The sequence below is a fragment of the Anser brachyrhynchus genome (assembly GCF_964034855.1).
Source record: "Anser brachyrhynchus genome assembly, chromosome: 3".
Lineage (NCBI taxonomy): Eukaryota > Metazoa > Chordata > Aves > Anseriformes > Anatidae > Anser > Anser brachyrhynchus.
Window position 1 is genome coordinate 24,415,543 of NC_137696.1, and position 17,568 is coordinate 24,433,110.

Sequence of the window (17,568 nt, forward strand, 5' to 3'; positions counted from 1 at the left end):
ACTTGTGATGGAAAGAATTAGAGCGTAATTAAAACTGACAACTGAGCTGTATGAAAATAGATAGGCACATGTAAACATTTTTTCTATGAATTGATGAGGTGCAGAACAATGGCTTTTCTGCTGAACAAATAATTCATCACACTGTAAAACAGACACTCAGGGTAGGTAGAACTCATTAATACATATACCAGTTGCACCATGTAATGTTTAACTCATTTAAAAATGTGAATTAAAAGTGTTCATGCATTTTTAAATGTTGCTGACTGATAGGTGCAGTAGTAGCATAAGAAGTCTTCAATCAGGTTTGCAGTAGTTGTGCTGAAGGTAGTTGTGCTGAAGGTTCATTCTTGTCTATGCATGTATGTTCGAGCAGGGAGTGGGAAGGAGGCATTAAAAGACTCAGAGAGAGCATCAAGTGCGGATAAAGTAGGGAGTTTGATGTTGTCCATGCCACCAATTGCTGTAAGGATTTCCAGAGGTGAGTGAAGGCTGAGTAGGGATTACCGTAAGTGCCTCCAGCCCAGCGCCTTCTTCCTGGCCTCCACCACTGGTGGGTGGAATGGAGCGTGGACCCCGGACCCCTGTCTGTCTCCTCATCCTCTGGAAGAAGAAGCGGGCTGCATGCCATTAGTTTCTTGTTTAGTGTAAATTCCCTCGGAAAGATATGACTAACAGTTTAGTGGCAGAATACAGTGACATAGCGTGGCCCTAATGCCATAACTATCCATAAAGAACTGACAGAGATCTTTCAATGTCTCTGAAGAAGTCAAGAGACAAGTCAATTGTAGGTCCTTCTGAATACATAAAAATTGCCTTAAAATTAACCTAGTAAATAAGTGCAGCAGTATTTCTGCTGGGCTTTGTTGTAATAAAACTGAGCAGCACCAATCTTTTCCTGATTGGTGAGAAGCGCTGGAGGGCCACATCCCTGAAGCAACTCTGGGAGGAAAAGAGAGCCTAAATTACCACCCATGGGCCCAAATGTGCCTGGACCCTCGTCTGAGTCTTCTCCACGCTTCCCTTCAGGGTACAGCAGTTATGGAAAGCTGTGTTTCTGTGCAGAAATCCAGAGATGCTCTTGTGTTGGGAGTAAGCAGGGAGGGAAATGCCCTCATGGGATGCCGTGCCATAACAGCCCCTTGGGGATGCAGAAATCCTTGGCAATTAAATGAGAATAAAGAAGGCTGGAAGCTGGGATGCCTCCTATTATGCAGCTGGCTAGAGGAGAACAGAATTTGTGGCACCTGGCAGTGGGGCTGTGGAGGAACCCCTTGTGCTTCTCCTGGCCTTTTGGGGAGGGGGGGGGGGGGGGATGGCTCCTGTGGCTGAAAAGAGGAACAGAAAGCAGCATCAGATAAGGGTATTTTTTGTTATGTAGGCTTTTTAAATTAGTCTTTCTATTCTTCTGGAATAACTATTTCCTTACAAGTGCGCTCTTGCCCTATCAAATCTATGCTTAGGTCATCTACAGCTGTTATTTGTATGAATATGTGATTGCTATGTTTATCATGTCACGGCCACTTCCTCTGCCTGCTGCCTGCCTGCCTCTCTCAGCTGAGCCTACTTTTTACATTTCAAAGGGTCGAGGAGCTTCCCGCAGCCGTTCTCTGTGAGTACTGTGGCCATCCCAAGCTCATGCCACCACATTTTCAGACAGCTTTTGTCAGTCCTGTATTTTGCCAGCCTTTCTCATGTTAGCGTGAAATATACAAACCTGTAGATACTTTGACTTGTAAGCATTTGAGGATTTTCTTTAGTTTGTTCGGATAAATCTCTTTGGCACAGCAGCGAGCCCATTTGCTTTCAAGGCTGGAGCTCCGTGCTATAACCCCTTTTATTACTTAATCTCATCCACGTTGGTTGGTGGTGTGTTTTGTCAGTGACACACTGCCAGTGACACGCTGCATTTGAGTGTGTTTGTTTAGCAAAGTTCAGGACTGCTACAGGCCTGACACTTCAAACCGTTCCAATGTCGGTTCCAAATTTGAGGGTGAAATGGTCACACACAATATTCAAACAATGGGTGGTGCACATTGCAATAAAAATATCGTCATGCACAACTCTACGGAATAACTGTTGGTGCTGTATAAGGCCTCAAGAACATGGGAGTTGCTACACACAATAGCTTTTGTTGTACACCCCAAAAAGAAAGGCTGTTTTTCTTGATTGGATGAGTCTTGATTGGATGATGCTTGTCGTTAAAGGTACTGTATGTGGAATGTTTACATCCCCGGTGGAAAAGCGATTGCAGAGCTGAAGTCCAGTCTAAAAAAGCAGTGATCTCCAGCTGAGGACCGCGGCTGTGATCACTGTAGGTGGAAAATACCAGCCACTTCAAAGGAGATATTTAAGATGTTCACTAGGTAATTAATTGAAATAATTACATTCCCAGGGACAGCTTTTCAGCTGTCAGAGGTAGGGCACCATCACAGTCATTTCTGGAGCGGATCTCTCCTGCTACCCAAAATGGTTCCTGCCCGTTTGGTTGAATGCCTAAATGAAAGGCCTGATCCAAACCCTGCTGAAGCTATCGGGAGGCTTCCCACTGCTTTCAGATTGTAGGCAATAAGTCTGACCCTTTTTCAACATTTAATAATAATTCCTCCATTTGCAAAAACAAAATTGGATTCCAAATATTTAGATTGCTAAAGAAAGGCATGTAGTAGTATTTTCCACAATATTTTACACAGACTCAGCTCAGTGTGCAGGAAGATGCTCATGCCTGATTTCCCATAGGATGGTGGAAGAAATCCTGTCAAGCGATTCTTTTCCATGAGCTAGGACCAGGCAGTGTTAACATATGCTTGTGGCTGAGACATCTTTTGGGGAGAAGGGTGAAAGACGATGATCTTTTTTTTTGTATAAAAAGAGCTCCAGGCTTGAAAATCCTCTATCTTCAAGAGTCACAGGGCTGGCTTCTGACACCATTTGAGGATTTGATTCTTCGAGCGTTAGGACTATGTGAATGGAGTCCTGCATGTGATGGAGGGGCTACTTGCTGGGTTGGGCCTAGCATCTCTCGTCACTCAACAACGTGCTCCGGCTGGCGGGATGGGGAGCAGTAGGAAAGGACTCCAGCAGAAATCGCAGAGACGTGGGCACTCCAGGGAGGAGCGGCATGATTGATGCTGCTGAAATGGGAGTCCTAAGGAACTCGGTATTACACTCATTTGTATTATGTCACATTGATACAGCGACGTGCTAAAATAAGTGGCTTCTAGAGCGTTTGCTGATGGTGCTGCTGATTTGAGCAGGATTAAAGCCCATCAAGCACCCGAGGTATGACTGCCTTTGGCCGTTTTACAGAGACAGCCTCTGGCGTGAAATTCTTGCGACCTACACCCACTTGGTATGGTGAGTAAATTCTGAACGCGTTTGCGGAGACTTTACACAGTGGTGGAAGCAGTTTTGGGGTGTTCCTGGCAAATGTTCTTCTGTCTTTTGGATGAGCGCAGACCTTCATCACCTTGGCATGAACAACGGACCCGAGGCTAACGTCACGCGTGGCTGACACCGGGTTTAGCCCGAGGCCAAAATCACGGGGATCACTTCAGGCTCCTGGGGGGCAGCAGCCACAGCTCGGGCAGCTCTCCTGGCGTCTCCCTTGGGCTGGGGTGACCGGCCCGGGCTCGGGGCTGGGAGCCAGGTCGCCCTCGGTCCCTCGGGTGGGCGCTTGGCGAGGGGCGCAGGGGCGCGGAGGCGGGCGCGGAGCGGGGAGTGGGAGCAGGGGCAGGGGGTTTTAGGGGGCGGCCGCCCCCCAAAAGGGCCGGGGCTGCTCCGCACGCCCCCGGCGCCCGTCCGGAGCCGCGGGCACGCGCGCAGGCGGGCACGCGCGGAGGCGGCGGAGCGCGATGCGCGCCCCGAGGCACCTCGCCCGCCCCGGGGCCGGGGGGAGCCCGCGGGATCCGCGCCGCCAGCCCGCCCGCCCCTGCCGCTCCCTGCGCTCCGGACCCACCCGCCAGCCTCCTCCTCCTCCTCTCTGCCTTCTTCTCCTGCTTCTTCTCCTGCCTCTTTAACCGGCTCCGACTGCACCCGCCCGAGCCCCGAGAAGATGCCCGCCCGTGGAGCGAGGAGAGGGCAGCGGGTCGGTAAATAAGAAGTGAGTAGGAGCACAATGGCGTGCCTCCCTCCCCGCTGCCAGCCCTGCGGATGCTGCGTGCGCCCCTGCCTCCCCGCGCCCCTCTCCACCTTGCCTGGCCGCCTGCCCTGCCCTTCTCCCCTTCCTTTTTCCCTTCCCTTCCATCCCCTTCCCGTCTCCGGAGCATCCCGGCGGGGGTCCCCCGGCGCATTGCACCGGCCGCGGGGAGGGGGCGGCGGTGCCCGGTGCCCGCTCCTTTGTTCGCCGCCGCGGCTCGGCGGGGCCGGCCGGGAGGGGAGGGGGCGGCCCTGGACCCCCCCCTCTCCCGCACCGCAGCCCCCATCCGCGGCGGGCTCGGAGGGTCGCCCCCCGGCACGGTGAGGGGCGCGGGGGGGTGAGGCCGGGGGTGCGCAGCGCGGTGCGGGCAGGTGTGTGCAGGGGGGGAGCCGCGCCCGGCCCCCGGCTGGGAGGGGGGTCGTGGTGAGCCGGCCCCGAAGGGGGTGAAAGGGATGCGGGGGTGCTCAGGACCCCCCACTTTGGCCGGGGGTCGGGGATCGATGCTCCCCCCACGCCCCATCCCCTACCCCCCGTCGCAGCAGGTGCCCGGGGTGCCCCTGCGGGACCGTCGGGTCCCGGCTCTGCCAACCGGGGGGGCTCCCCTCCGCCTCCACAGCTGGGCTTCCACCCCCCCGGCAGCTGGGAGCCGTGCTGCGGCCATTCAGCGTGTACTTGTAATTCAAGACAAATTAAATATAGCTTCTGCAGTCAACTGCCGCGGCCATCATCCCGCAGGAGACCTTTACCTGCACTTGATGTGGCGGATTTTTTTTTCTTTTTTTTTTCAGTGCCCGTGTAGTTGCTGGCAGTCACATGAGTTATGGAGACACTTGATAACGCGCTCAGCTGCTCGTTTCCTAACCCTGTGGGTTTTCGTAGCTGTAAATAAAAATACCCGCTTTAACAAATGGGTGACTTTTCCAGTAAGTGCACGTGTTTTACTGGTATTTTCCGAAGGGTTTGATCGATACACAATTAACGCTTTAGGAGCGGTGTGATGAAGAGCGCGTTTTTTTTATGGCTGTGTCTGGGGAGTTGCAAAGCGATCACACAACTGTTGTAAGAGAGCGTTTGTCAGAGCACGGGGTAGCATAGGTGAGAGAAAGACGGCTTTGCATTTTTCTGCTACTTCTGTAATGCCAAGGAAATACAGCTGGAAAGCCGCTTAGTGGTACTTAAGACAGCGGAGGACGTAAAGAATCTCTGCAGCAAAATGCCACCTTACACAAATACGCAAATAGGGGGAATCCTGCCTTTTGGAAGTGATCGAGTATCCTAAGGGGACACACACAGAGAAAATGTTGCAAACGTGGGTGTGAGTGTAAACAGATAACACTTCCCCAAGCAGCAGTTTTGTTGTAAGGCGGCATGGGATTTAAGGGAAAGATTCCACTATGTAAGAATTCCAGTTGGAAGCAGCACAATTTCTGTAATCTCTTGGCAAGAAGGAAGCTCTGTTAACACACGCTGACCAGCCCTGTAAAAATTAACTTTCTTTTTCTGTTTTGTTAGTGGCGGCACCTGACTTGCTGGATCCCAAATCGGCCACTCAGAACTCCAAACCAAGATTATCATTTTCTACCAAGCCTACTGTGCTCACTTCACGGGAGGAAAGCGATTCAGCTATTAATGTTATGAAATGGAAGACAGTCTCAACAATTTTTCTGGTGGTGGTCGTGTATTTAATAATTGGAGCAACAGTGTTTAAAGCCCTGGAACAGCCTCATGAAACCTCCCAGAAAACCACCATTGTGATTCAGAAGCAGACGTTTGTGTCTCAGCATTCCTGTGTGAATGCAACAGAGCTTGATGAACTGATTCAGGTAATCCATACGACACCCTTATTGCCCTGCCTTAGAGGGACAAATAACGTATGGCAGCACTGCTGGCATACAGGGGGAGAGCTGTCTTAGCCGAGCTCTGTGTTGGCCAAGCAATGTAACAAGTGGTGAGGCCAGAAGTTGAGCAATAGCATTTCCATGCAAAGACTCGTGGTGGAAAAGCTATTGCTATTTTTAGGTCCAGTGCACTCAGTAGACAGCCTTTTCATTGAAGTCACCCATTATGGTAATTAAATGATTATTCATCAGCAATATATATAATTAATAGTTCACAAAGGAGTTGATATATTGATTCGTGCCTTACTAGGTCTGTCAATATCTGAGAAGCCCAATCCTGAAGAAGAAAATACACCATCCATTGCCTTAAAGGAGTTCTAATTTACCGTGATTGTATCAAGCTAGCTTTCCTTCCAGCTGTATGCTTCTTTTTATTGATTTTGTTTTAAGTACAGGAAAGCACCATGCACTTGCTGTTTTGATCTTAAATCTCAATTTTCTGTGCTTCTTAAAGGCACATCCCCAGCTGATGTAAATCGGTGTGTTCCTACTAACACGACTTTACCCTTGCAGGTCACCTGGCTCACAACCATAGGAAATATTTATTTGCAGTAGCACAGAACCAGATTCAGAGCCTCATGAGGTCCTTTCCAACTTAAATCCCGTGTGCCCGTATTCTTATGGCTATCCAGCAGCACTGCGGGGAACAGCAAGGGGCTGCCAAAAATGTCACTTCTGGGAGTGGGAGGCTGGAGTGAACAGCCAAGAGCTGGCAGGGATTGATCCTTTCATTCACCGGAGCCGCGGGGCTGTCTGGGGCTGTGGGTGGGAAGGGGATGAGCAGAAGAGGGTGGGGGGCATCCGTGTGCCATGGGTACCGCAGGCTCCAGAGCTTGCCAGTGGCATGGGCAGCAGGCCTTCTGGAGGTTGATTTTAACAGCAGATTTGGCTGAGAGCTTAGAATTTGATTTTAGCTACCTAGACCAACCTGCCTTGAGCATGGCATTGGCATGGACACCTGTTTTTTTGCAGCTTCAAATACAAAGCTCTGGTTTACTGAGTTATTTTTATGACACACCACTTCTAAATTTTGAAGGCAAACTGGGAAAATGTCTTGCAGTTTGTGATTTCCGCTCCCCCTCCTTTTCCTTTTCCCTCAGAATTATTCCAAGAGTGGCACCTTTTAAAATGACTATTCAGCAATTCCTATCTCCATGTGTCCCAACTAGGCATGCCCGAGGAGGTGCTGTCTACCTGAACAATTTTGATGCTATGTAATAAATATGTTTCAGCGTTTTTACCAGCAGAATGTGAACTAATCTTTCAAAGAGATATACACACACATTCTGATTAAAAATAGCTAGTATAAATATCCCATATGAATTTTTTAGGTCAGATCCCGTACTTTTGAAGATAAAAATAGAAATATGGAAGCAATATTATCTTACATCATCTACAAGATGGTCCTGAAGGCAAAAAAATGTTGAAATTTGCACTGGAGTACTTAGATATTTAAGCATTTATGATTCCCTACCCAGAAGCACAGACTGGTAGTAGAAAACCACTTCATCAGCATTGAAAGCCCATTTGATGTGCTGTGTAAAACAAATGACAGCTTCAGCACAGCTATCAGTGCACAGATACCCGTATCAGAATTAGTTCCCTTCCAGCTAGCGATCTTGGCATGACCAGAAAAAACAAAGGCTTTCGGAGCACGGCGGGGGACACAACCGCCCACAGCACGTGAATGCAAGGTGGTACTTGTGGGAAGAATTTTCTGTGCTTGTTGGCTGGCTAAATGGAAAAAAACTTAATTCCTCCTTGTTCCTTTCTGCTGATCAGACCCCTCCTCAGCACTGTGAAGACCAGGCCATGGAGGCAGGAAGGTGCTGTGGTTCCCCTTTTATAGGAGGAGGACAGAGGCACAAGGGAGCCAAGGCCAAGTCCTACAAGTACATGTAGATGCCTTTCTTTCTGCGGAATAAGTGACAATGGATTACATCAAGTTGTTTAAGGATCTGGAATTAAGTGGCTTGCCCAAAATAAAATAGGAAATCTGTGGAAAAGCAGCGTATCAAATCCATTTTTTCCCAGCTACCCTAACCACGGGGTCAAATTTCTTCCCACTTTGTCACTGAAGCTAAATTATTGGAAAGCATTTTGTCTCTCTGGGCTTATGTCTGACTATTAGTACAGTATAATGCTGTGTTTCTTCAGTTTCCATTGGATGTCTATATGAATAAAACTAAATAGTGCATGTAAGGAAAAAGTAAACGATCTTTAAGAATTCACTGAAAGATACCAAACTGAAAATTAATATGTTCTAGCGCAGTAGGAAGCTGGAATGCTTAGTGTGTGTGAAGAAAATTACAGAGCTTACAGACTATAATGTCTTCTTTAATCAAGTGTTTACATTGAGTCAAACTATAATGAAATTCATTATAAAATTTTCCTTTTGAACTTAATGTTCTGGGAATTCAGAAACTGGTTTGGCTCTTGTTTGTGCTAGTCTTTGCTCAAGGTGCTTATCATGCAAGGCATTTTCAATCTTCACAATTTCGGATCTGCCATTTAACCCTTACTCTCAAGCAGTCTTGACCATCCCATTGACTCCTAACTGACAGTACATTGTGTGGTGGCTCAGTGGGCAAGTTGGGAAGACTGGCCTGAGACCACAAATTCAACCAAAACTATTTGTGCAAGTGGAAAAGTCCAATTCGCTAGCACACAGGTGCCAGTTTCCATCATCTTTGCTAAAATCTTCCCTTTGCCCCAGAGCTGACTACAACACACAAAGTTGTGAGCTTCCAGCAATGCACACAGGACAGGGAATTTTTGCTTCCTGTCTTCTTCATCCTTGGTTTATCTTACCAGTCACTCAAAACCTTCCTGGCACAATAGTATATGCTACTGATAACTTTTCAACGCACAGAGCTTTATTGCTTGGGTTCTGAATTCCTGAAACTATACATTTTCACATTGATTGTGTGGCTCCTCTAGGTGTGCTCAGTGGGAATTATACTTGTAGATACTTTATATATCTGATATACATGCGAAACCTGGAGTGATGGAGAGCTGCTATGTAGCACAGAGGTCATGCAAAATGAATGCAATAGAGTGCCCTGCTGATGACAGCCAAGCAACCTCATCTGCCTCAGAAAAATGACCTGGGTTTTCCTCATAACTTCTGGGAGGTCAGCCGAGTCCAGCAGCATTGTGTGTGTGCTGACAAAGAGGTGGTCTTCATGACCTTGTCCGTCGCTGACTTCCATGCTCTGGTGCTGCAAATCCCTTTCAGTGCTCACTACTTCAGTTCCTTGTTGCCTCACCGCAATAAAATACACCTGAAATGAACAACAGCAATGCATGACCTTGGGGCCTGATTCCAGAAACCATTTTTTGAAATTCCACAAGCACTGCTATTTAGCACCAACCTTCGTATGTGCACAAGTCATGCAGAGGGTTTCTGTACACCCAAGAGCCCATTTTTTCAGGCAACTTCAACTCTGTTTGCTGTAGCCCAAAGCAAGTATTAACAACAATATTAAGTGGATCACTGTGTGCTCTACACACTGATGCTGAGCTAGGCAGTGCACAGCGTTAAGTGCTGGTGTACCCACGATCTACTGCTAAAGAAATCCCCCGTGATGGAAACTTGTGAACATACAAACACTGCCTGGGTGAGTCTGATGAGGACGCAACAGCCCAGCAAGCTGTGTGTGGTCTCATGTCAAACTTGTGTTTTTAAAGTTTCGGCTGGAAGGTCTTGAAAGGGTCTCGGCTATTAACAGATGAGGAAGTGTTTGGTGAAGGTTATGTATAATATCTCACACATTATAAAGCTGTGGAAGGGGGTGTGGCCAGAGACTTTGCTACCATTTCTGCTGCAAGAAGAAGAGCTCTTCTCAATTTTCATGGATGTTTTTTTTTGGTTTCTCTGTCCGTGCCTGCTCTCAGCTTGGCCCTGACATGCCATAGCAGATGACAAAATAAAAGAGTAGAGGTAGTCAGGCTGTCTGGATTTCATGTATATGAGAAAGGAAAACAAATAAACAAACAAACAAAAACTGATCTTCACTTATGGTAGGGATTTTTTACATCTCTGGTGGAACATTTTTTTCTCCACTAGTGAGTTTTTTGTTGACAGAAGCTGATAGAAACCTGGGAGTAATCCAAGGAACAATAAGAATTAGAGAATGAAAAAAAAAATATATCTCTAATTAGAGCACTTGAATCTCTAATTATTTTATTCCAGCTTCATTTCTCCTTTAGTGTGTCTACTATTCCCTCTGCTAAACTTGCCAGTAAAGTTTTGAAAATGTCGGAGGCAGTTTCCAAGCTCAGATGCACAAAGTATTGCCAGGTACCCAGAAAGATCTCCTGCTGTATTCATGCTGTATACATGCACATCATGTTAGGATGTGACCAGCGTTGTGTATTGTGGGCTGTCTTGGCAATGAGAGACGAGTATTTGTCCTCCTGCCAAAGAGAAAGCTGATTAAAAAAAAAGAAAAAGAGGGAGAGGCAGAGAGAAGAGCTTTTTGTATAAATAACACCTAATTATGTATTACTTAGCAGTTATCTGTTTTAGTGTTGGCCTTTATAAACCAAAATGAAAAGAAAGTCCTTTTACTCCCCAAGCATCAACTTGTTTAGTGTATTACTGCACAAAAATTGGGAATAAGAGAAATTTCAGTTAGATTATTTTAAATATCTGAAGCATCCTAGAAAACTGGTGTGAATTATTTTAGTTATCTTAGTAACTTCTGAAACTTAATAAAGACTTTTAAAGTAAAAACTGAAACTAAATAAGAGAACATATCTAATTTCTGGTTCTTTTAGCAGAAAATTCCTTCAAATATGTTTATTCTGAAGACCCTAACAAGTAGAAAAATTAATATCAGAATAAACAGCGCAATCTTTTAATGTGTTCCAAGTGCTGTTTGTGGTAACTCTTGTTTTATAAAGCCTTCATTTAAAAATCTGAGCAAGTTTTCATGGTGCTGCACCAAGCTGTCTTTGCAGTAAAGGACTTTGTAGAGATTTTATCCAGCCCCTTTCAGAGTATGTGGCTTCCTCTGAAAACTGAATGCCCACAAAAATGCGCCTATATTTAAAAGAAAAAAATAATGAACCATCAAAATTAGCTGAATTGACCTTGATTGCACAAGTTGATTTCCTTGGGTTCTGCATGGGCTTTGTGGTTAACATGAGAAGAAAGCTCTCAGGGCTGGGGTCCACAGTAGTGCGCCTTGTCTTGCCTGTTTCTGTCCTATGTTTGCAAGGGCTAAATTCTCCCTTTACTTTGCATTCATCTTTTAGGTTGTGAATGAGACTAAAATGTATTTTCTCTTTATCTCTCTGGAGGAAAGGTGTGTGTGTTTTTTTTTCTTTTCCCTTTTTTTTTTTTCTTTATCTCTCTTGAGGAAAGCCCGATACAGTTATGAATGTCATGGGACCTGCATTTCTTTCATCAAACTTGTATCACCAGAATGTCGTCATGTCTTCTGACTTAATTTCTTGTTAAAAATATTTTACTTCAAAATATGTATTTTCTGTGACTTCGTTTTTGTAGATTGAAGTAGCTTGGATGTATTTTTCATTATGGTGAACCTCCACCAGTAGCTGATTTTATATCTTTTTCATAGGATTTTTTACAACTTGCATCTTAGCCCTAAGAAACTAATTTTGCTGCATCCTCAGAAGCACGTTGTTTTATTTCAGCCAGATAAGCTCCTTGAGCCGCAACCTCTCAGATCAGGTGGAAAACTGTTAAAATAAAGAAGTGCAAACCCTTCTTTCTCTCCCAGAGATTAGAAGCTTTTTGAGCTCGCATTATCATTTTTGGAAATAATAAGTCACAGATATGCAAAGATTTTGTTTTCAGGCAAATCTGTAATTTATTTATATAAATTTAAAATGTGTTAGCTAAGCCTATTCATCTTGAATGAAATTTTATCCGTTCTTTGAATCACAACGTTGATAGACATTCTCAGTCCTGTGATCTTTTTGAGGAACTTTTTGGAACTTTTTGCGGGAGTTTGCCATGCACCAGCTCAGACCCTGCCCAGCTGAGACCAGCTTAGACTCTCACTTTTGCACTTCCTTCCAGCTTTCCCAAAAAGGAACAGAAACTATCCCATGTTGGTCTAGATCCTAGCCTGCAAGCAGCAGGTGTTTGTGCTTCATAAACCTTAGATCCTTGAAAAGACTGACAGACCAGCATAAAAGAAATTCATGCTGCAGTGTATTTGATTTATTTATCTGGGGATCCAAAATACCTTTGCATCAGTTTTTTTAATGTACTAAGTTGTGCTGCTGCATTTCAGACTTGAAGCTTACGACAAATTGCAAATACCAGTCGCAGAGCTGCCTGTTAATGCTCTTTGTGAAGCAACATGAAATGAATGACATTTAAAGCAGTGAAAACATGAAGTGCAGGAACTGTAGTCTGTGTTGTTACCCTGTGCATGTGTCTGTCCTTAGTAAGGAGTCTGCCCATCAAAGCAGGTGAGCTTGTGTATTCTTATTTTGAAGTATAGAGGTAGTCCTGGCTCTCTACCCTCCCCTACCAGAAGTTCTCTCTTCTGCCTCAGCATATGGAGAGAGGGTTTTTTTGCCAAACTTTCTGTTGCCTGGGACTGCTCCTATCATAGCATACTGTCAGTACAAATCGCTCTTCTGTAGTTATTTTCTTCATGGCAGTTAAACCAAAAACAATTTCTTTATGCACACGCTCTTTACCCTTCATGAGCATAAAGGCAATACAAACTTTTGGGAGAATAATAAATAAATTCTAACCATCCTTTTTGCTTCTCTCTTCAAGCAGAGTGGTTTCTAACTTTTTTTTTTCTTTTTTTTCCCCGCTGCTGGCGTTTGTGCTCTTACATGATATATTTATTTCAGATGAACAGTTTTACAGGACCAAGAACCTAGCTAGCTTGAGTGCATCTGAATGACAGCTTTTGTCTTAGAAGGGTGGCAGCTATGACTCATTGGTAAGTCAATTTTCCTGAGCAGCTGTCTGAATAATTCTTCCCATCTTTAAGCTCAAGAAGCAAAGAAAAGCCCTCTTCCTTAGATGTGTGTCTGTACATATGTGTATATATGTATGTAAGCACACACAAAATTTATATACATACTGTTTGTAAGACGTAGTTAGAAATATAAATGTTTTTAAATATGTTTCTATATATTTTTAGTTCAAGTAGATTGTGAACATTGGATGAGAAATGTTGTCATTGGCTAAGTGTTAAAAGCATCCTAGCGTGCCTCTGAACACAGAACTGGGATTTCCATTCTCTGTAAATCAAACCTGAAGTACAAAGTTAGGACCTATGCAGTAGATGGGCAGCATGAGGTGTGTGGCTACACTGGAGAGAGAGGGAGAGCTCTTGTTAAAATGGCAGCAGGACGGCAAAGGAGTAAATCCAGGTGAAGAATGGAGTTTCCAAAAACTTTGAGGCATCGCTGACTTTTTGACATCACTTGTTAATTGATTGCCGGGAAGCACAAGGTAACTCCTGACAAGCTGGGTAACAGAACACGCTCCGTTTTTTTATCAGCAGCATAATTTAAGGTGAATCTATTTTAATCTTTGGATAGAAAAGCTGAGAGTAATGAAATGTTGTGTTACATCATTTCAGAAAAGTGAAGTGACTGCAGTATGGTACAAAAGCATGCATTCAGAGCCTGCTGGAGAAGAAGATGAGAAGGGGCGGCTGGTTTGACATATACTCATTTCTGCCTGTTCCGTAGATGAGAAAGTGGATGACTACCAGAGGCTACCCTCCTCAGTTTATAAACTTCTCTGTATTTCTCCTGTGGCAATGTGGACCCCAGATTAGTGGATGCAGCTCTGTCATCAACAGTCTTGCTTTTGTCTTTCATCTCCATTGACTCCTTGCAGGGTCAGAGGAGCAAAGGTTGAAATCCCTGACCTAGGAGAATTATCTTTTTTTTTTTTTTCCCCTCAAAACAACTGCTTTTTGAAAGGCTGTTTTGTGTGATAAACTGCAAGGGTAGCTCATCATGGCCTCTCCAGACAGCTATCTGCGTGAACACAGAGATGTGGTAACCAAAAACTGCACAATATATTTACCGGAAAGTGTTTCTAAATTATACAGGAAATGAATAACTGACATTGAATTAAAATGAGATTTTATGTTGTCACTCTTGTTTTCCCAGTGTTCTCGGAAACAGGGTGAATGCAGTATTTATGTTTTTGGAATTCAGGTCCACTTTTTTTAAAAGAAACACAAGTAATGCCAGGCCCATCCATTCTGTGCTCAAACATCTCTGCCTCTTTTCTCTGATGCTCTACTGAAGCTTGTTGCTGGTTAGAGGTGTAAAGCCAAGTAGTCTGGTTGTAGTACAAGTTAGGACCTGAACACAGCTCATGCCTATGCCTAAAATACAGCACAGAGCTAGCCTAAGGATCCTAGTGACTTAAAAAAAAAAAAAAAGGAATTAAGTTCCTAAAGTTTTTAGATATTTGAAAATGTTTTTTTCTTTAAAAAAAGCTCCAGATTTCACCATTATAAGGACAATTAAAAAGCAAGTGGTCAAAAACCTAGTATTTTTACTGAACAGACATAATAATATTATTAAAACTATTTCCCATAGAGACCATGATTGGATGCTGTCTGCTGGGTGACCCCTTCTCTGCTCAGTCCTCAGTCACCTCGTACAAAAGAGATAAACTAATATGCTCAAAGAATGCAAGACAAGTGAAATAATTTACATGGTTTTAGAATGGCAACTGTCCACATCCCTATTCTAGTGCTGAGTGGTTCTGTAGTAGTGAAGTGGAACTGAGGTTTAAGCCAGAATTTCGTTTGTACGTGGAATACTAATAAGAAAAACTAGAAAATTCCCTCTAAGGCTGTTACTTAACTGTATTATTGTAGTTTTTTAGATGCCAAGAAATTCCAATGTTAAGATAACACAAAAAGGCTTTATCAGCTACAACCTACGATAAATGTGAAGATTGTACAGAGTTTTCATGACTTTGACTGTTTCAGGATTGAAAATGCACAGAGTTACTAATGCTACTTTATAAGTTAGGATATTCCAAAGGGCTCAGAAGGCAGAAAAAAATGTTATAAAGGAAGGAAAGTCATGTTAAACTTGTGACAAATGAAATGGTTGTGTTTGCTCTTGTAGTAAGGCATCAGTCAAGAAATAAGGCTGAAGAGCAAGAATAAAGTGACAGAGAAAAGTGGACCTAAGAGTACTGACAATAAATAACAACCTGTTTTTTAAACACAGAGGGTGAGATCCTGGCTCTCGGTGAAGTTAGCAGAAAACACTGGTACAAAGCTGTGTTTTTATTCTGTGCTAAGAAAAATGTTAATATCCAATAGTCTGGCTACATTTGTACAGTGGAGAACTGCTTTGCAGCTATTGCCCTGAAATGCATGTATGTTAGGAATTGTCATATATATTATTTTCTTTTAATATTTTGCTTAGTAATAGTCTTAGATGAGGACCTGTTCACTAGCACTGACCAAACTAAGGAGGAAAGATAACCGCTGATCCAAACAATTTAAGATGAATTTACCCTCCCAGTAAAATCCAGAGGCAACATTCGAAGACTTTATGAGATGGTGTTATTGATCACAGTAAACCTGCAACTTTGCTGCTTTTTGGCCTGTCATCCTTCCTTTTTAGTAAGGAAGACTTACGGACGGCTCTGAAGGAATGTAATGCTGTTAACATTTAAGACTAGCTTCTCCCAGACGTGGGAACCACAGAGAAGAAAGCATAATAGTGTGTATTTGGAAACTTAATAACCAGACGATAAAGAAGGCATCATCTGGCCCTTTCTGACTAAAACTGTTTTTAAAATAATGGGTAAGGTAAATCAGTAAAGGTACAAAGAAGGTCAATGAGAAATACTGGCAATAAAGAAATGCTGATATACAATATTCAACTGGTTTTTTTAAATAGGTAAATACATTATTTAATAAGAAAGAGCCTTTAACTTGGAAAAGAGGCAGCTGATGGGTCTATAAGATCATGAATTTCTTGGAGTAGACAGACAAGAAATTTCTGTTGGAATGTGTCTCATAGCATTAGAACTTTATAAAATTATGAGGAAGCACATACTAATCTCAAAGGGAAGTGCTTTTTTAAACAATCCACAGATAAATTGCAGAACTCACTGTCACAGTATTTCTTGGCTCCCAGAGTGCCAGAGGCCTCCAAAAGTAGTTAAATTCTTGGTAAAATGATCCACCCAATGCAATCTTAACACCATGATGCAGATGCAGCCTTCCATTCAAAGTCCATGAAACTTCTGGTCTGAAGCTGTGTGAAGAAAAAGCCACTTTCCTACTTGCCCTAATTCTACATCCTTTCCAAATTAGCTGTTGGTTAAAACCAGACATAAGAAAGACTAATTGTCTTTTGTAGCCATATGTTGTGTTTTGTCAGGTCTGACCCAACACAGCAGTTTTGGGTTACGTTGCATCTTTTTTTTTTTTTTTTTTTCCCCTGGAATTCTGTAGTTGTAGTATACTGCAGTTAGGAAATGCATGGCTGCCATGGATCTCTGAGGAATTTCAATGAGAATATTTTTCATAGAAAAGACACTGATGTAGTCTGGCTCCAAAACTTTGTGGTGGTGATACAAAGCTCTGAAAACATTTTACATCTGGGTCTGTATAAAAATTGGTCTTGTTAGACTGCCTAAACAGGTGCATTGTTCTGTATAGGGCATTCACGCAGTACACTAAACTGCAATAAACCATGAATGGGCCCATAAAATTATATTGATCCAGCACTTTACCATATGAAGTCCTCAGTGGAGAGCACGTTCCCATTTGCAGGTACAAGGACATATGGTGAAAATTCTTAGTTCAATAAAATGAAAAAATACTCAAAATGTATTCAGTAGGCTTCATAATGCAGCTCACTAGGGTTTATAAGTCAAAGGAATATCTGTGATGTGTAAATTCTGAAATCGGTACAAGGGCTGGTTTCCACATGGGGCTTAGTCTGATGTGTCCCTTCCTACAGGAACGTAAACACTTGTCAGTACTTATCGTTGCCAAGTTGTAGGTAATGTACAAACATAGAAGTAGCATTATTCTGCAAACCCAAAGCAAAATTAAACTCTCTTCCTCTCCCTCTCGCCATCCTTTTCTCCTTCCTCAGTAGGACTGAAAAATCCACATCTTTGATGTCTGCCTTTCTGGTATTTTAAAGCATTTTTAAAATGAAAACAGTTGAAGGTATAGAAGACAAAGTGTGTAAAGTCCATGTAAAAGTACCCTAGCTGGCTTTCTGTTGAAATCCCTGGGTGCTGAAAACGGCAGCAAGATCCCCATGGCTGTAGAGATACAGCTGTGGATTTGGAAATGGCTGCTTTGTGCATCTGAGCTTTGACAATGCCAAACTGGAAGTGGAGGATTTTGGTTGAGATCTAGCCACTACAAATTGATAGCCTGGTGATCCCAGCATTGATATTTTGTCTGTCCATAACAACTGACTTCCACAGGCACTGTTTAGAAACAAAAATGGTTTCATTAGCAAATTATTGATGTATTTTATGATTCAAAATAATAATAATTCTGCAAAACAATCTTCCTC

General features: G+C 43.5%; 1 protein-coding gene across 4 annotated transcripts in view; it reads left to right on the forward strand.

Moving 5' to 3' along the window:
• Positions 1-17,568, forward strand: part of KCNK2 (potassium two pore domain channel subfamily K member 2) — a 160,357-nt gene that overhangs the window by 75,703 nt on the left and 67,086 nt on the right. For 2 of the 4 annotated variants that reach the window (XM_080587225.1, XM_080587228.1), the window contains exon 5: positions 5,648-5,958. In XM_080587225.1, coding sequence (XP_080443351.1) covers positions 5,648-5,958 — 311 coding nt within the window. Of the gene's footprint in view, positions 1-3,941; positions 4,100-4,923; positions 5,059-5,647; positions 5,959-17,568 lie in introns of those variants that run through there. The other 2 variants (XM_080587226.1, XM_080587227.1) reach the window with 2 other exon arrangements.